This window comes from Heloderma suspectum, chromosome 5 (assembly GCF_057233095.1).
Source record: "Heloderma suspectum isolate Gila_16-S chromosome 5, 16-S_ref, whole genome shotgun sequence".
NCBI lineage: Eukaryota > Metazoa > Chordata > Lepidosauria > Squamata > Helodermatidae > Heloderma > Heloderma suspectum.
In genome coordinates, this window is record NC_139462.1 from 71,370,999 (window position 1) to 71,391,932 (window position 20,934).

General features: G+C 40.7%; 1 protein-coding gene across 1 annotated transcript in view; it reads right to left on the reverse strand.

The window, feature by feature from the left end:
* Positions 1 to 1,751: 1,751 nt before the first annotated feature.
* FSTL5 (follistatin like 5) overlaps positions 1,752 to 20,934 on the reverse strand; it is a 683,196-nt gene continuing 664,013 nt past the window's right edge. Inside the window, exon 16 of the mRNA XM_084856378.1 lies at positions 1,752 to 4,436. Coding sequence (XP_084712504.1) covers positions 3,734 to 4,436 — 703 coding nt within the window. The 3' untranslated portion in view covers positions 1,752 to 3,733. The remainder of the gene's footprint in view (positions 4,437 to 20,934) is intronic.

A 20,934-nucleotide genomic window follows, 5' to 3' on the forward strand; every position in this document is an offset into this window, starting at 1 on the left:
ATTTGAAGCCCCAGTTTGCCTTTTAGGGAGCAATCCTATGCATGTTTGGACAGAAAAAAGTCCTACAATACCCAGCATTCCCCAGCCAGCAGGGCTGGCTGGAGAATGCCAGGAGTTCTAGGACTTGCCAGGAGTTCTAGGAATGCCAGGAGTTCTAGGACAGACTTTTTTCTGTCTAAACATGAATAGGATTACACCTTCAGTCACCATGCACAAATACTTCCAAATGGCTAAAATTCCCCCATACATGGGGGGGGGGGACACAGTGTATTAATAGAATCATAGAGTGGGAGAGTTCCTTGTGGGACCTCTAGCCCAAACTCCTGCTCAGTGCAAGCAATCCAGAGCTAGCATATCCCCAACAGATGGCTGTCCAGCCTCTGCAGCAAGGAAGACCCCTACCCCCAGATCATTGGTTCCATTGTCAAACATTGTTCATCAGTTAAGACATTTCTCCTAATGTTCAAATGAAATCTACCCCCTGTAACTAAAACCCATTACATCTAATTCTGTCCTCTGGGATAGCAGAGAACACATTTTTGTCTTCTTCTATATGAAAGCCTTTCAGGAATGTGAAGAGTGCTATTATGCCCCCCCCCTTCTCTGGGGGCTTTTCTACACAAGGATGGTAATCCACTGCATCCACTGTCAGTTTCACTGCAGAACTGACTGCAGTGAACTACATGAGAAGCATTTTCTTTCCTGCTTTGCTGCTACATAACCTCTAGGTGTCACTGTGATATAGCAGAATAGTGCAAATTCACAAGTAGAAAGAGCATTTTCTTTTGCTTTCAGAAATGATAACCCATTTTCCCTTCTCTAAAAAAACCTCAAGAAAAGTGCTGTTTACAAACAGAAGCAAGGTTGGAAGGTCAAAACTTCATCTAAAGAACCCATAAACAACCATGAGTAGGCAAGGATAAATGCTCAATAAATGCCTCATGTAGAAAAGCTCTAGGCTGAATATATCTGTTTCTTTCAACCTTTCCTCAAAGGATTTGTTTTCTGTACCCCTGACTATCTTCATTGCCCTCCTCTGAACCCACTCCAGTTTGTTTACATCCTTAATGTGTGAACTGGACACAGAACTCCAGATGAAGCCTGTCTAATGACATGAAAACTCTGTTTCTAGTAATGCAGCATAAAATTGCACTAGCTGTTTTTGTAGCTGCATGCTCCATCACATTGCTGACTCGTATTCAGCTTGTGATCAGCTACAGCCCTGACTTCCTATTGAAATGTTGTATGCAAAGCCAGGATCCCCCATCCAATACTTGTGCATTTATTTATTTTTTGCCTGAATGCAGAATTTTGCATTTCTTGCTGCTGAATGTCGTTTTATTAGATGTAGTTTTTAAGGGTTTTTTTAGTTTTATTAGCCCTATTTTCCATCGTATCAAGGTCATTTCCATTTTATTCCTGACTTCTGAGATACTAGCTATCCCTCCCAAAAATACGATTGCACCTTTAATCACTTTGCTATTATGGGGAATTTTGTCCAATGTGTTGCTGAAATCAAGATAAATTATGTGCACAGTATCCCCATATACAAGTAAGTTAGTAACCCAATTCTTAAAATAAGAGATGATTGATACTAAGATAGTTGAAAAGATGGTGAACCTTCCCACTCACCCCTCACCCTTGTCCCTTGATTCTTTTTCCCCTCAAAAATTTTCATTAAAATTATCTCTGGTTATTGCAGTAATGTATCTTCCATGGCATATCAACTGACATCAAGAACGTTTAAAATGTGAGGGGTTTATTCTCCTTTTATCAAGCATTTTCTACATACAGAACATCCACATGGCATAAAATAGAGAAGAAAAATGTAGAAGAAATGGACTACTGGTAAATCATTGAGTAACAGACAGTTTACACAGTGGTCGTGGTGGTTTTGCTCACAATGGGGAAAAATTGTTAAAAGGATTCAGTAGCTAGAAGTCAATTCTTTTATTCAATTAAGTCTATCTGCCAGTTTCCTTAAGCTAAAGAGAATTCTATTGTATCACAGAGCAGGATGCTAATAACACACAAGAAAATACAATGCTAGAAAATTTCAAATTTCTAAGCAGCTTTACACATTGGAGTAAAATTAGAGTAATATTTTTGACTGCATTGAATAAACAGAGGTCAAGTTTAATAGCCTGTTTCAGTTAAAGAAACCCAGTTTTTAAAAATCTAACAATAATAAAACCCACCTATGTCATTACTGAAAATCTGAAGAAAACTATTTACTGCTAACTTTCTTGAGTGCAGATATTTTTTTTTCTCTCATTCTAGTGGCTACAATGATTCTAAATTTTAGAATCGTCATTATTCCTATATAGATGTACAAGCAAAACTAGAGAAATAATTCATGAAATTAAAAGAAAAAATATAGAAAGACAGCAGCTTGCAATAGTAATCTAATGGCAGGAGAGGGATAGAAAAATTTACTGAGTTTTATCAAAAGTATTGAGGAAAAGCAGGTATTTGACAAACAAAGTACACATAGTGGCTCTAGTATCTATCAAAGTAACCCTAGACACATTCACTAAGAGGCTAGTCCCATTGATTTCAATAGGTTTTACTTCTTTTAAGGGGCTTTGGAACATGGCAGAAGGCTGCAGTTCTACATACCCTTGGGAGTAAGGAGGATTAAACTCAATTGGACTTACTTCTGAGTAAGCATTTATAGGATTGTGCTATTAATTTCCACCCTTGAAAGGCTGTAACCCTATACTCACTTGGAATAATGCCAGTGAATTCAGTGGGACTCACTTCTGACTAGACATGTGTACGATTGTGGTGTATGTTCCATTGTTATACAGATTCTTTAAAAATGCCATTCTAGTAAGAAATTGCTGTTTTTAAAAAATAACAGTTTTCTTGCCAGCATAAGTGAAGCTTGGTATTGGTTTGACAAAACATGTTTTCTCCTAAGCAGATACGTATGACATTTCTTTTTAGTAGAACTGAAAGTCCCTTTTGATGCAACTCTTTTACAGGTGGGAAGATAACCAATCACCTAATTCTGCTACAAAAAAGGGGGTCAAAGTTCCATGAGAAGTTAACAGAATTTGAACTAAAACCGGCAACAAAAATAATATCCTCAATAGTAGGAATAAAAAAAATGATAACACAAGATGTTGCAAATATACTTTTTTTCCCTTTGTCTTAAAACCATGCTTTACAACCTGATGGAGATGAAAAACTCGAGATATCAAAAGCTTCTTTTCAAGGAAAAAGAAAAGCCTGTAGCCACAATGGGAATACAATTACATGTTTCCTAGGCTTCTCTTTCCTTATGAGACATTTCCCTTCAAGGCACAAAAAGATTAAATAGTGGACAGGACAGGGCAGGATGTTTCCATTTAAGAAATCAGAAGTTATACATAACCTAACGGTTCAATGAATCTGATTAAGTCAATATGATTTTTTTTGTTTTTTAAAAAATATTTCATTTTAAAATGTGGCATCATTTCCTCATGTATTGAGGGTACTTATCATAAACTTAATATTTTTACCAGATAGCCAATTTGCCCTAAGGCTGTCATAAATAGTACATAGAATGTTTACTCACAATTTCAGCATCTTTTATGTCACCAAAATTGCATCTCAATCAACCACAAAACATGTACAGAAGGGTCTAACATTTTTTTCTTTTTTTTAGAAAACAGTGACAATTTAGAGAATGAAGTTAAGTGCAATGTACTGTAAAACTATTCACTCGGCTGTTATCTAATATGGTTCTTTATGCTTCTCCAACCCAAATTACTGTGTTTCCTCTCTCAACTTCAGTGATTTCACAATTCAGCTTGTTCAGTCGTCCATCTAGAATAAACAAGGATTCCTTGGAAGGTGTCATCAGGTACTGACCGAAGAGCCCACTGCCCTCAATTAACCGGTTCTTGCTGTTCCAAGGCCATTCATCTGGCCTAAGAGGTTCCTTAAGACTCTTGACCATTTTCACTTTGCCAGAGGACAATTCTACAAAGAGCACATCAGTTTGTGTGCTAGAGCTACCAAAGGCATTATATTGATGGGCCTCAGTAAATGATGCTTGAAAAGCCAGATCAGATATGTGCAAGTTGGTGTGAATGTCGAAAGCATCCTGTATTTCTCCTCTAACTGTAATGGTCTGGACCCTCATGAGACCTTTCACATCATCAATGCTGACTAGATAATGACCATCTGGAGAGATATATGGAGTTCCTGTTACATCACCATTATATCCAATAACAGAATCGGTAACACTGTCCACTATAAGCTGTGGTGGAACAGCTCCAGTAGTGTCAGGTTTACAGCTAAGGAAGTAATATCCTCCAAGGTGTGTGTAAGCCAGAGTCTTTGGAACACAATTGTAATCCTTTAAACTAATTGTCTTGATGTATGACATGGTTTCAAGATCAATTTTCTGGAGCACAGGCTCATCTTTGTGAAGAATAAATCCAAACCTAGAAGAAACAAAAGACAAAAAACAATATCAAAGAAAGATGTCCATAGTATATAATGTATACAATAGAGTGCAACAATTACTTAAAGGTCTGCACATTTACATGTACTGTAAATATGCACTCCTGCATACCTGAAGCCTGATTCTGAAATGCATGTATTCACCGGATTACACCATATTACTGTACACTTGATGGCAGGAAACTGAATGTGTGAACTATTTCCATTGAAAACCAATGTGTTAAGGAAAATGTTCTGTCTGTGATGTTTTATCTTTGATGACCTATATTATATATACATGCAAGTTATGATTGGCTGTTGCAATATCAAGTGATTAACTTGAGCATGTAAACCAGAATTAAGTCACACATTCTTCTTATCAAGCTGCTGATAGAACTCCTATGCAATTATGATTCAATTTAAGTAGAACAAAATATTTTAATGCCACATACCAAGTTTAATTGGTACATATTTTGCCATGCAAATAGGGGGAAACTGTACAGTATTCTGAATGTGTGTAACTCCAGTGAGATTATGTTTATGTAAAAGAAAATAACTGCTTTTAAACTAGAAAGAATAAACAGCTTCAAAGTGACTATGCAGTACATCTCATATATTTTAGTTCACTTCATTTAATTCTCTCATTTTTTTTCTATGAACATCATATCAATCCAATGTTCATTGCTGTTTAGATCATTAGTCCAATCCTCATTTTAATTCAGATGAAATGAATACCAGAAGGATTTAGGATTATATCTTCCAGCTATTAAGGTCTCATTTGCTACATTTTCAAACTACCTTTATGTTATGCATAACAATAAGTCAGTTGCTCTAGGAAATTAACTAGTGCTGTGCCAAATCCTGCCTCCTATTTTTGGGAACTTTTTCTCCCGGCAAAAGAGGCATTGTTTTTTGTGCCTCTTTCACAGGGAGAGGGAGAATTTCAGAGAATTTTCTCCTCGGGGAGGGGGACAGGGTTTCCACATACCTTTCAAAAGTTTAGGCGATTCTTGAAGGGCCATCTTTCTATTATCATTTAAAACACACACACACACACACACACACAACAACACCCCCTGCACTTGCAGGAGCCCAGGACTCTTTTCCAGCTGGGAGTTCTTCCTGAATGCCTTTCGGAGAGGGAGAGGTCACATGGTCTCCTGGGAGTTCAGAAAGAACTGCTGGGCTAGAGAAGAGTCCTGGGCTTCTGCAAGTGCAGAGGGTGTTGTTGTTGTTGTTTATTTAAAGGAAGTAGACCCCTCAAGAATTGCCAATACTTAAAAAGATATGTGGAAACCTTGTCCACCGCCCCAAGGAGGAAATTCTCTGAAATTCTCCCCTCTCCCAGCCTCTTTTACCAGAGTTTTCATTCTCTCTCTCTCCCCCCCCAATGCTGAAAATTGAAGAATTGAAATTTTTGGCACAGCACAAAAATTAACTATGCAAACTTAATATAACATGGGGTACGATACATCAGAGCATGAATAGAGCAAGGTCGCTGGATGTTACTACGGAAGGCTCACACTGGTCTCCCATTGCAATTCATGGTCAGACACATTGCAGGGTATTAGACATTACAAGCATCCAGAATCTAGACTCCAGATGAAGGCTGGTAAGGGAGAGCTGTTAAAAATCTCTATGGGAATCCTGTGAAAAGCCACTCCAATGGCAGCTGACTGGATTGTGTCTGCCGCCTTTAAATAATAAATAACAGAATTGTTTACCAGCTTTAACTCAGTAGTATTCATATTATTTCCTAAAGCAACAGGGGATGGTTATTTAAAAATGCCTTACTATACACATGATACCTTTGATCTTTTCCATAGCTATAGAAGAGCAATGTTACATTTGACTGCAAGACAAGTGGAACCCACAGCCTTTTTCTTAGCTGCACATATATAAGAGTCAGATTTCCCACCTGACCCTTTTGTTCCTCAGTGTCAGCTTTTCTTGCTGTTTGTTGATAACATATCTGGAAAGCCTGACAAATAGTGCCAGTGGGTTAAGTAGGATTAACAGCAAATAGGGCTAACAGTCAAGCTGGAATAGAAAATTGGAATACATTGCCTGAGTAAGGTTAGGTACATTCTGAGATTTTAAATATCTTTATTTCTATTTATGACCCTGACTGCAGGAATTCTTTTTGCTCCATTGCAAAAATAAAATACTTAGTTGAATGCTGGGGAAAAAATTAATAAAGTATGCTGGAAATTCAATTCACAGGGTGAATTTGCAAACAAAAGATAAAGCTGGCCAATGAAACATACATCATGGTTCTATGCATTATGTCATAGAGTCCTAATACAATGGACTGCAACAATATCTTAATTCACTACAGCCAATGAGAGACTGGAGTAGTTTGTGTGGTTATTTGACCTTGGGGACGGAAGAATCTGTCAAGTTTGATTCTGTCCAGTTTCTCATGTTTCCAACATTAAGGACACAGTCCTGCAAGACTGAAGTCTGAATGATGGAAGCCTTTGAGTTCAGAGCTCTCTGATCATCCTATGCCCTACCAGCCTTTTGTGGGCAGGGCAGAAAGAATGACAGAGGCCTTTTAGTCTCTCCATCCTCTTTGGCACTATTTTACACTGAACAGGGCTCTGAGCCCATCTAGCTGAGTCATGCTGCCAGGGGCAGAAACAGGGGGTGAGATGGGCAGAACTATGGTCTCTCCCCTCTCCATCAACCGGCATACCCCTGTCCCTCCCTTTTCTTCTCCTTCTTGAAGCTAGAGCTTATAACATGGGAAAGGGAGCTGCTGCGCTGCAGAGCTTTTTGCAGTGGCCAGGAGGACTTTAGAGGGGTGGGAAATTTCTGCTCAGATTTTTCCCTCTGAGGTCATAGCTCTGTCTTTGGCCTTGGAAGGGGGAAATCCACAGCTTCCTCATTCCCCTCAGATGCCATCTAGGAGCCATAGGATTGTGTTCTGGGTTTGTTTCATCCAATTTCCACATAAGTTTACGCTTTCACCCCAAACATCTGCATGAAAATGTGTATGTATTTTCATGCACATTTTCCCCTAATATACACATTTGTATGTGTTTCCCTAATATCGGCATGTTTTGCAAGTGATTTCCCCTAATATAATGCATTTTTAATGCACCCTCCCCTCAAATGCAGATGTATTTGTGTGCACTTTCCCCTCTTGTATGTATTTCTTTGATTTGTGAATTGAAAAATTGGGAAAGTGCAAACCGAACTAATTTCTCATCCATCCCTATTTCCTGCACAACCCAAGACAGGCTGACAGTGCTAACACAGTGATGAAGACAAGAGGTGACATTTCTCTTAATGCTTAGTTACAAGATTATGTGTGGTGGTCACTAAATAGATTTTAAACCAATGGATTATCAGAGCGCTTAACTCCTCTGAATAGGGACGGGAAATTCTGACAAGCTACACTGCACATGGACTTTTTCTTTTTTCATGTTGAAGTTTGTTCTGTCTCATTTCCCCATCAGATTTTTTAATTTTTCTCATCTGTACAGACATTTATATGGATATTTGTACACAATTTTGGAGGGGAAAATATGCATTTTATATGCATTTTTTTAAAATGTGCACATTTTGTGTGCACTTTTGCAAATGTATGCAATTTTTCCAAGGAATAAATGATTTTTGTGCCAGTTTTTTTTCAAATACATGTATTTTTTTTTTGCAAATGTTTTGAAATGTACACATTTAAGCCTTTCCCTTAATGTAAAACAGTCTCTTCTTAGAGCACTGCATTCCTGAAAGCTGTTTGTTTATTTTTATAATGGTCTATTTTGAAGCCATGGGAATTTTCACAGAAATTGCGAATTGAGTATCCCTAAACTAAAAGTCAATTAAAAACAGTGCAGCTGCTGATGCTTACATTTTAACCCAACAACTAGCTAAAGAAACATCTGTGCTGTGTTGATAGAGTAGGAACTAGCAAGAGGTTGTATAACTTGTCCTAGAAAGAGAACTTTAGCATATGAGCTACATCATTAGTGAGCAAAATTTCTTGCCTCTGGCTGTCATTTCAGTACCCTATAAGATACATATTGATTCTTAGTCCTTCAGAGTCCACCACACAAAGGTGAATCTAAATTGTACCCTTCATGGGCAATCTTAAACAGTGCAGCCAGTCAGTGATTGAACTGGCAGAGGATTACCCATCCTTTACTGTTAACAGAGCTCTGTTGCAGTCAAAGCAGGTTATACTTGCTTGGTTCTTCCAGAACGTCTGTCTGAAGCTGTCCATGCTTCAGGCAGTAGACATTAAATTTTCAGATCCATTAATCTGGCACCTTTTCATAAAGCATTTAATTTTTAAAGATTGCGGGAAATTTCTTGCAGTCACTCATAATTGTGCCATAAAATTATGCCTGTGGCGTATGTAGTATAAGCCTGTTTTATGAGTATGCCTCTAGTAGAACAACAAGTGATATATCAGAGTGCCATGATTTATATGTAAGGAGTGCCATGTTCAATGCAAACTTCCTTTTCGTGCAGATTGATATGCAGAGGCCTCCCACTGTTCATTAATCCCCGATTAATATTTATGGGACTTCTAACCCTCATGCCTCCTCTGCACAACAATCTCATGCACAAAAGCTGGCTTGGAATCACCAATGTGAGTTTTGTCCTAGTGTATATTGGTCCTTCTTTCACCGTTCAAAAGAGCAAAATATGGGGTTTCAACTCTTATGTGTTTTGTTTTAATCAAAAATAGGTAGAAAGATGGCAGGCTGTGGGTATTGCAATACATTGAACTATGTGTCAAAATTGGGAACATGGCAGTTAATTGGTTGAGTCTCCATTTTGCCTGCTAAAAATCTAACAAAAATACAATTGTAATGGTAATCTAAGTATACAATGGTGGCCTGCCCAGAGGACAATCAAATGTTGGATTGAATAACATGTCATGGAGTGGCACCAGCCAACTGAAGATATGTCATCCTTGGGTACTGATGTTACCAAAGCATGAACCTAGTCTTACTTTCAGATTTGTGAGCAGGGAATGGAGGATTCACTGCCAGCAGCTAAAAGCCAAGTCTAACTAAGGGCTTCTCCACACTAGGCTTTTGTTTCCTGATTCTTTGTGGGATTAAGATTGGTTCCTTTACACGGGCACACACATGCTTTGATTTGGAGACTTCATTTGTCAGCAAGTTCTACATATTTCATTATACAGCCACTAGATGACACTGTTGTATAGCGGAACTGTGTACCGACTGCTGATATAATGGAATAACGTTCCTTATTGGGTTATCTCTCTGATCTTTTAAAACCTGGGTTAAATGTCAGAAAGCATGGGAGATGCCCTGGGGGTTAATGATGAAGGGACCCACAAACTTCTGTGAGTGACCAATCATGAGCCTGCAATAAAAGCCTCATATAGAAACACTCTAAATGTCACCAGGAAATACATTAGTCTCTTGAAGGCTTGCCTTTTTTGTTTTGGTTTTACTGAAATGCACCCAGGGGATTCTGACTGGAGCACTGGTGAAGAGGAGGAATACAAGGCACTTAACTTGCAGGCTGCAGCCGAGGAAGAGATGGGAAGAATGGCTGCTCTGTTAACCTTATTGAAAGGTCATCTCCATCAGACTCTTTCCTTCATTATCCATCACCTGGAAGCAGCCACTCCATCAGGCTGCAGCAGAGGGAGAGATGGGAAGTGAAGTCCACTCCATCAGCTTTGCTGAAATACTAGCTCAATCAGGTTCCTCCCTCCCTCAGCTGTCACCTGGAAGCAGCCCTTCCATCTGTCTGAAGCAAGGGTGACATGGGAATTAGTCCCACTCTGTCAGCAACGTCTGGCACCTCCTATCCTTGAGCTGCTTCCATTGCAGCTTGGTATTATAAGAACTTTGCAGGTAGGAACTAGTACCTGAGTTTGCTTTTTTTCTTCTCCTTCTTCCTAATTTCCTTTCCTTTTGTGTCATGTCTGTTTGATTGCAAGCCCGAGAATAGGGACTGTCTTATTACTGATCTTGGTGAGCTCCTCTGGGAGCCTTTTCTGAGTTGGGTAAAAATATGTTAAATATATAAACCTTTTCATCTCAGCCATTTCTTTTCGTTAAAATTTCCCCTTCTAACTATTTTCTGACCCTGTGGGTGGGAAAGAAACTGTGTGTGTGGGGGGGGATGTTGGTAAAAAAACCCACCCTGCCTGATAGAAATGGGCTAAGACACCCTTTCCTAACATCAGTGCTCCAATCAGATTTGCGTCCTTCCACCCTCCCTCCCCCAGCCTCTGGTGCATTTCAGACAGGCATTTTGGAGACTGATAATTCATTTCCTTAGGGAACAATCCTATGGCTGCTAGAGAGTGGCCAGATGGCCATAGGATATGTTGTTTTCCAGGAACCGACCTCCCCCCACTTCTGTGCTGCCTTGGAGGCAGTGCAGAACAGCCCCATCCTCCGTGCTCGCAAGAGGATCACAGAGCAGCTGGAAAGGGGTGTGGCTGCGGGCGTTCTGGGGTGGGGAGAGTGTATCTGCCTGTACGACTCATCCTATGTGTCATACAGCAGCCTCCTTCCATGCTCCGTCCTCCTGCGGCTAGACAGTCTAGCCGAAAAAGCAGGGCAGGAGACGTGCGGAGGGAACGATCCTCTCCATGCTTCTCCTGCCCTGCTTTGGATAGGCAGTCACCTCCAAGTTCAGGGGCTGCCATCTATCTAGATAGAATTGCTCCCTTAGAGGATTACACCTTCCCCCAACTCTATGCATATGAGGCAGCTAAAAAGTTAAAAAAAAAAACCAATTGATGCCATTGGAGACATCCTTCTTTTTTTTAACACCCCAGCATACATGCATGGGGGGAGATAATTTGGGGGGAAATGGTGTGTGTGTCTGGGAGAAGTTTTAATGCTCCCTTTTTAGTGTGCAGTGGTCCTGATCCAAACTGGGGTCACACTTACTTATACTAGGGTAAATAAAAAGCTAACCCTCCACTAAATGATTATTGTAGTCTAGCTCTTGGTCTGCTAGTAGAGGATTCAAATGGGTAGCAATATGGCAATTATGACTTCCATTTCCCAAATGCTTTCATTTGGAAATCTGTGCACTTCAAACTCATAGAAGTTTTATTCTGGATATGGACCAAGTGACTAAACATGTGTTAATTATTACAAGAGCTGATCTCTCTCATATATATATTACCATTTGGTGTATTTTCAACATCCTATTTTGGTAAATTATATATCCAGCTTGAGATTCCCCAGGCAGGTTTCGGGCATTTTGGGAATCTTTATGAATAATGCTTTGGCATAACATTGTGAACATGATATGCCAAATATTATCATTTCTTACTTATATAGCACTATCAGTGGGCATGGCATTTTAAGATGAAGGGTGGCATAAACATAGATTAAATAAATAAATAAATAAATAAATAAATATCAATTATGTAGCTACTGTGCACACCTTTTTTCCATGTCTCACTGGCTTTCTCATGGTGAATTTCCATCTCCTTGGTGGAATGCAATGAGTTTCTCCATCAACATCAGCAGATGGCTGCTGCTGACATGGATCATGGATGGGCAAACTAAAAAAAGTGATGGCTTTTGTCATATAGTTTGTACACATTAATGGGTGTCTTACAAAAAAGTTAATGTGTGTACCAGTGTGTTCATGGAGTTCTAATAAACCTTGATATTTACTTGTAGCATAGTCCTTTGAAAAATGACACACCATTACTGTTTTAACTATACAATTTGAGTAAGCTAATAGCTTGGTCCCGTGAAGGAAATTGTGGGTCATGCCATCACAACTAAAGTATCTATTCATTTCCCTTGCCAGTAAATTCATTTCCCTTGCCAGTAAGGACTCCACATACCCCAGCCCCATTTTTTTTTGGCATTATATTGGTGCTGGTACCAATATGCCAAACTATTTGACTGCTAAAACACAGAACAATGTAACAATCAGATGCTATGGTGTGTAGCCATTGCAAGTAATATGATGTATTAATTGCATTGGCTTATGGCTGATGCAAATATAATTTCTATTCTATTTGTTATAAAATAGAATGCCTGCTGTAGTTATGAGATAATACCTCCATCCTTGAAAGAAAGCAAACCTGCTTTATTTGTGTCCTGTCCACCCAACCTGACATAAACCTTATTTCCCGCTCCCTGGCTTTATGTGCCTAATACTTAGTTGTACTTCTCTTATTGTTAGTTGCATCCCATAAGGGAAAGATTGAGTGATCTTCAACACATAAAGTGCTGAAGCAATAGTTTTTGAACTGAATGTCATGTGGAAGCAGAAGTGAAATACATCATTATTGAAACAGGAGCCATGTTCAGGGTTAGTAGAAAAAATGTACAGCGAAGCTCAAATGGGCACATTGATTAGAATGCTATAGATTGAACTGGAGTAGATCCAGAGCAGATGAAATGATTGGACCTTCCTTGAAAAACTGATGTGGCCGTTTGGACTCCAGAATACAGTGGACTAAATGCATATTGTTACAAAGCAAAACGAGACATTAAAAAGTAGTAGAATATATTATGCTCAAGGTTAGAAGGCAACCATTGAGATGTAAAGTAAGCTAATTTGTGGAGGTAAGCTGGAATCAGGACCTTTGATCAGGCCTGATGCAAAAGCAGCAAAACAGAGCTAATAATTTATTTTTGTCAAGATAACCAATTAAAAACAAGATTTGAAGACATAGGGAGGTAAGACACTGTAAAATTGCTAGGAAATTAAGAGAGACAATGCATCTGTCTCCTCTTAGTTTGAAAAGTCAAGAAATTTCTTATTTTTTATCTGAAAAAAAATGTGTAGGGAAAGGCTTCAGGGCTAACAGAATAAGTAACCATTAGTCAATGCATCCTAATGCTGCTATTTTATCTCCAGCAAGGAAACACCTGTGCTGCTGGGGCTAAAGTAGCACCCTCTCCAAGGCAAAAGGGATAAGAGTATGAAGGAGCTGGAGGTTTTTATCTTTCCATCTCATCCCTTTTTCCAGTAGCATTCTGAAACAGCCAAATTGATTGCAAGTGGAACTTATTGGCAACTTCAAATATATTATTATTCATAAAGCCTTTTCAAAGCATTAATCATTGCTCTTCAGAACAGGAATCAGCAGCCCTCTGAGCTTTAACTATCTTTGTTTTCCTTCTACCCCACCACATGCGAACTGTCTTTAAGTTTGCCTTGGCCTGGACAAGCTAACATTAACTCTGCTGTGTCTCATGTTTTGCTTTGCTTTTAAGTCCCAGGAACTTCCTGTTCCACTGGGTCAATTCTTTAACATAACTCTGGAATCTCTAATTAACTCATGACATTCTTTCAGCAACTTTTAAAAACTATCTCAAGGTGATTAAGGATAGATTCCTGGTGTTTCCCTACCATGTCTACCTTACAGGTAGGGAGGTACGAAAGTCACTTACCTTTCCGCGGATTATGTTGATGGTGCGGGGGGAGGCATTCCGTCCCTCCCCCCTGGAATCCTCGACAGGGGGGAGGCGATCTGTTCCTCCCCCCTGGAATCCTCCATGGCCGGCTGTGCTCCGTGGCAGCTCCGTGGAGCAGCCGGCCAGGCCCAGCCCAGCCCACAGCTGTCTGCAGCCGGATTTCCGGGCGTGGAGGGTCTGGGGGGGGGGAACCACGTACACAAATGGCGGCGGCTACAGCTGCCGCCATTTGCATTCCTTCTTTTTGGCCGTCTTAATCTACGTAAATATTTACGTAGACTATGACGGCGAAAATAAAGGGGAATGCAAATAGCGTAGCGGGCGCTATTTGCGTCCCTTTTTGATTCACTGTTTTAGCCTACATAAATATTTACGTAGGCTAAAATGGCGAATCAAAAAGGGACGCAAATAGCACCTGCTACGCTATTTGCATTCCCCTTTATTTTCGCCGTCATAGTCTACGTAAATATTTACGTAGACTAAGACGGCCAAAAATAAGGAATGCAAATGGCGGCGGCCATAGCCACCGCCATTTGCGTATGTGGTTTTTTGTGTGTGTTTTTTAACCCAGCCATGATAGGCTATGTAAATCTTTACGTACCCTATCACGTCATTTTTTGATTTTATTTTTTTTTACAAGACAAATGGTGGTGGCGGCAGCCGGTCGGAAGACCAGCCGCCGCTGGAGCCGCCGCTGCCCCAGGTAAGTCTCGTCCCGGGGAGGATCCGTGGGGGGGGGCAGGGGGGGCAGGCCATTGCGCCACACATTTCAGGGGGCCAGATGCACTCGCATTCGGCCTCACCGAGATCCATGGCGGAATTCTCTGACATCCCTACTTACAGTGGCCATTTACATAAGTGAACAGCACTGGTTGCATTTGGTTGTAAAATAAAGCCTCTTGGAGTAGTCATTTGAATAGGGTAATGGCTACACTGAAATCTACAGAGTTTTCCATGCTAGCACACTTAAGGAGAGTATAAATAATTCCATCTTGGCCACAAACATACAGATAATTGCATGGAAGTGTCCTAGCAGAAATAAAGTTGAACAGAGTGCCATAGCGATCCACATTTTTTCCAAATGTACATCAGTAGGTGACCAAGACTTTTTAAGACTGCAAAGGCCTATCTTGAGCAGCATTGACAAGAGACCATCAATAACCTGCGGTTTTAGCAAAAATCCATTTTCAAAGCCGGGTACGGGGATTATATTGACATTTTAAAGACATGTTCAAGACTGTGTGCTTAGGGCTAGACATTCACTTTAAAAATAAATGAAACTGCTGTTTCTTGTTCCCATTTCCAGTGCTCTGTAATAAAAGGAAGCCCGTGGCCATAGTGCCAAAGACCAATTCCACCAGCATCTCTTTCTTCCCTAGCGAGCCAGTGACTTTCACATGATTACACACTTTCACCTCAGAACTCAATGTAGTGCAAAGAACTGTAGACAAATTGAAGAACATTGCTAAAATTAATGTTTATTCAACTTGCGTGCTAGGTTTGTATATCACTTTTTAAACTACAGGATTTGATTATGTGAGGGTTTCTCACAATAGCTCAAGAAAGCAGCTAGTTATGCTATTTTTTCCTATATATCCTAAGATTTAAGCACTCAATAATAGTTGAAAAAACAAAGATTGCCTTCTAGTTTCTTAACCTCCAGTAAACATTTGGCCATTTTCAGAGGAAAACTAGGATGTTTTGTCTACATTTACTTGGTGTTGAGTCAAAAGTTCATTGGCTCATTTTAAATGATTGCCTGAACTATACAGCAGAAGAGAGAAGAAAACAATAATCAAAGCTCCGTTTTTCACATAAGTAATTTAGAGCCCACAATGAATATGGACTTGACTACGCTCTGGGAGAGAGCGCAGGACAGGAAGGCCTGGCGTGCTATGGTCCATGGGGTCACGAAGAGTCGGACATGACTGAACGATTGAACAACAACAACAATTTAGAGCCCAAATCTAATAGAAGTTTATTCAGAAGTAAGTCCCACTGAGTTCAGTGGAGCTTGCTTCCAGGTATACCATGCAGTTCCAGGTACAGGACTGCAGGATAAGGCTATAATACTAAGTACACTTACTAAAGCAAGCTAGGAGGTAAGTTCCACTGAAATAAAATGGACTTATTTCAGAGTAAACATACTAATAGTCAGTCCAAAACAAGGAAAGTTACACTTTACATCAAACTGATTGTACATATTTGTGACAGGACATCTGATTGTAACCACTCTCTGCTTATTTTATCTGCGAGATGACAACTGAATCAAAATATGGTTGTACTCTGGTATATTATTCACAAGATTCTACAGAGGAACCCCCCGCCCCCTGCATGATCAACATCAGGCCACATTGCACAATGAGAAGGCTTTCTTGCAATAGAGGGATGCCTAAAATAGAAGGGAATGTAAAATATTGTGTGGCACACCTAGAAACAGAAACAACTTCAAACAGAAAACTAGGCTTTTCTTTAAATGTGAGTTTTTGTGGAAAACAAGGTGACTTCACTTTAACTCACTTTTAATGCCAATGTGGTTCCTTATTGTTAGGGAGAGGTAAGTGGATATGTTGTGTTCATGGGTCATCATCAAAAGCTTTTTTTCTTTTCTTTTGGGTGTTATTGCTGCCTTTTATTTTTAATGTTTGTGTTTTTCATTTCTCTTTCCTTTTGCTCTATATGACAATATAGAAAGATAAAAGGTTATTGTAAGGCCTCCATTCATATTCTGTCTCTGATTCTTGAGGAAAGGATTCTTCTCCTCCTCCTCTTTCCCTTAGAAAGTGTGTGTAATAAAAACCACAGGAAGCCAAGCTGCTAGCCTAGTTCTCCACTTGGTTTATCTCCAAATCCTGCAGTTTACAGATTGTTAAGATAATAGGGTTGAATAATATGCTAATATTGCAAGCTTTTTAATATGGTGCTAGAATGTTTTGTAATATTGGCTTGGCATGCCATTATACAGTTATCTGTAAAGTATATACACTGCAGTTGCACAGGATAGGCAAAAAACCCTTCCACGGAACTGGTGAAGTTAGTCCTATTAAGTCTGATGGACCATGCTAGCCTGCATTTATCTGCAACCTCTCCTTCTTACTAATTTTTTTTTGTAAAAAAAACCAAAACAAACCCTGATAAAATATGAAACTAATAGAGTAGTGGCAATATTCTTTGCTGCATTAACCAACTGTATATCCAATACAATTTTATTTCAGTACAATGTTGACCTGAGATCTGCAAAAACAGCAAAATATAAGTTGTATGACCTTGCACAAATACAGAGCCCAACACTTCTGAGATGAAAAGAGGGAATAGTCCCACTTAAATGTGACTTAGGCATATCCACATGACCTCTATTTAGCTAAATGGTGCCTTGATTTATCACTCTCAGACCCCATTGTACACATGCACTAGTTACTTCAACTCATGCTTGTGCCCTTACTTGAATACTCCCCCTATCAACACAGCAGTAGTTCTCAAACCTGACTTTTAACTGTGGCCACAGATGGGGTCATAAAACATGTATGATGGCTCTAGGTGTGTCGAACCTATCTCTTGTTCTTCTGTTTGCAGATCTGTCTCCTTTTACTTGTATGGGAAAAACTGAAAGGTCTGTAATCATGGAAGGCATAGTTAGTTCTTCCCAAGATCCTGTTGTCTCCCAGGTCAAGAGTGTCCTCCATCTTCTGCCTTCTCATTCCTGCTCTTTCTCATTTCTGCTGAAGACTGTGGCTCAGTGACAGATCGTGTTCTTTGCATTCAGAAGGTCCCAGGTTCAATCCCCAGCATCTCCAGGTAGGGCTGGAAAAATTCCTGTCTGAAACCCTGGAGAGCCGCTGAAGTCAGTGTTAACAATATCGGGCTAGTTGAACTCAGTACAAGGCAACTTCCTATGTTGCTTCACTACTTAATGTCTCTTTGTTCCATCTGTTTTTGTTTCTTGGGTACTCCCACTCCCACTTTCATGCTTCACCAGCAACATCAAATGTCCTTGATGGCCACTTGAAGCTGTTGTGGAGGCAACTGAAAAACCTTTGGGCATTGGCCCAAGAACATTGATTATTTTCCATTAAATAAAGGTTATCCTGGCTAGTAGCCAAGATTATTATATGGCTTTAGGATCAAAGGCAGCCTGTACCAGTTCCTGGAGAACAATAGTGGGAGAGATCTATTGCTTTTATGACCTGCTTCACTTGTGGGCTTCCCATAGGCATCTGGTTGGCCACTGTGGGCTCCACCACGATGGACCAGCCTTTGGTCTGATGCAGCAGGACTCATATTTTTCAAGGTACTGTTCAATAAGTGTGTCAGTCATTAGAGACCACCTTCTTCTGCATGAAGTTCCTTATCTCCTTAGAGTTGGAGTTATGAGATGACACTCACAAATTTTAACAGTAAGATTACTGAATGACATGGTTAGATTCCAACCTGTGCTTCTCATAATGGTATGGGCAGAAATGAGCTAAAGTGAGTCAAAATACATTTTGTAAAGCAATTTGAACTTAAAATGATTTTAAAATTAAGAAGATTAAAATTCCCATCTGGTCACATGGAATTTTTCTCCCTGTTTGATAAAGATTAAAAACAGAATAGGGTCTGATTATTCTCCAACTAATATATATGCAAATGAGGGGTGATCGCATCAATAAAATACAGCAAAACTGTGAAGAAAGTGAGTCCCTTTGCAGAAGTAGATTTTCTTAGTAAAAAATTCTGCAAATAATAATGAATTTCTTGGTTTTTAAGAGAATAATGGCAGGGATAGGTGGCCGCCTCCAAACTCGGAGGTGACCACATATCCAATACAGGGCAGGAGAAGCATGGAGGGGATTGTCCCCTCTGTGCTTCAGCTGCCCTGCATTTGAGGCTAGACAGCCGATTTCTGTTATCCAAAGGTGGAGTGGGGGAAGTGGCTGCTGGACAACACGTTGGAGGTGTTGTACTGGCATTTCCACCTTCCCTACCCTGGAACACCCCCCAGAACACCTTGTTTTCACTGCTCCGTGCTCCTCTTCCAAGCGTGAGTGTGGTGCTGTTCCAAGCTGCCTGCGAGGCAGTGTGTGGGGGGGGAAGGTCGGTTCCCAGAAACTGACATATCCTATGGCCATCTAGCCGCTGACTAGTGGCCATAGGATAGGGGTGGATGAAAGTCACTTACCTGTCCTTGAAGATTTCCCACGGTGGGGGGGAGGCGCTTTGTTGCTCCCCTCGTGAAGTTCAGGCCGGGGGGGAGGCTTCCCGCCTTGCCCGGCCGAAATTCAGGCCGGGGAGGAGGCTTCCCGCCTCGCCCAGCCGCGAACTAAACAGTTAAAAAAAAAACGCCCCCGTGATAGGCTACGTGACGATTAACGTAGCCTATCACGGCTAAATTTGCAAAGTCAGCCGTGATAGGCTATGTAAATCGCCATGTAGCCTATCACGGGTGACTTAAAAAAAAAAAAAAGCGCGTACGCAAATGGCGGCCCCCATAGGGAGCCGCCATTCGTGTTCCTTATTTGGTCGCTGTAGTCTACGTAAATCTTTATGTAGACTACAGCGAAAATAAGGGCAACGCAAATAGCGTTTCTCTTATTTTCTCCGTAGTCTATGTAAACATTTACGTAGACTACAGCGACCAAATAAGGAACGGGAATGGCGGCTCCCTATGGGGGCTGCCATTATCCGTACGCGCTTTTTTTTTTTTTAAGTCACCCGTGATAGGCTACGTAACGATTTACGTAGCCTATCATGGCTGACTTTGCAGATCTAGCCGTGATAGGCTATGTTATCGTCACGTAGCCTATCACGGGGGCATTTTTTCTTTTTCTTTTATTGCAATGGTGGCGGCGGCAGCCGGTCGAAAGATTGGCTGCCGCCCCCGCCCCTGACGAAGACCCGCCGAACCGCCAGCCGGACCTGCTGCCGGGAGGGACATTCGCCAAAGGTAAGTCCCGTCCCGGGGGGGGGTGCGGGGTGTGGGGGGGTGCGGAGAATTTCTCCCCGAAACTTGTTTGGGGGGCCAAACACGTTGGCGCTCGGCCCCCCGAAGTTTCGGGGAGAAATTCTCCTCCATCCCTACCATAGGATAGCTCCTTTCATCACTACACCATTATTTTTAATGACTCTTTCAATGATTTTTTAATGACTTTCTCTATGATTAATATAAATTATTTTTAAGTCCCATGTTAAGTAAAATAATTACTGTTTGGAATTCCTGTAGCATATACATTGATAACATGATGTCGAACCACATTAAATTTCAGCATCACATTTTGTGATGTACTGTATCTGACATATCCATGATTAATTAGGAGAGTATTAAATGCAAGATGCCTGCTGATGCCAGGATAGCATGGGCAATATGCTGCCTGGTGGGTGTTAGATCTATGCCATAGCTGAATGCACTTTGAAACTCTTCATACAGTACATTATAGAAATAAATAAATAAATAAATAAATAAATATGTTATCTTGACACACAGCCTCACGCTGCTTTCTCAGCTTTTTTTTTTTTTAATAAACTGAGGCAGGTGATGCATTTATTGATTTGGAATAATGGGATAGTAGTTCAGTGATGGTGGTACATAAAAATCCCTGTTTGCTTGGTCTTCCCCATGGCATCCACTACAATCCAATATAGGATGTGATATCTTTACCCTATCCACTCATTACTCCCATGGTGAAAGGGGCTGTGCATTTACCCCTGCCATCATTGTTATCATGATTCTATGATTCTATGATCATGTTCTGAAGTGTGTGTGTGCGTGTGCATGCATGTGTGTGCACACGTGTGTGTCCTGTGGAGGCACCCATGTGATTTAGAACCCTGCATTATCAGGGTTCTAAACTGCAGAAAAAGCTCCTATGACTACAGGAGGTGCCACACCACAGAAGTTATGCTGGACACAGTGGTGGCAGGGGACAAAGGAGTGGTGTGACTTCAGGGCTGGGGCTCAAGGGCTGGCTGCACTTCCCCTTTCACCACAGTGATGTTGTTAATGGGAGCAGCACATTAATTTGGAAACTTGTGTTGCGCATTTCTCTGCCCTCACCAGTCGGTGATGGGAGGGAAGGGCGGGAGACACACAGCATGATAATTTCACACCATACGTTGTGCTGTA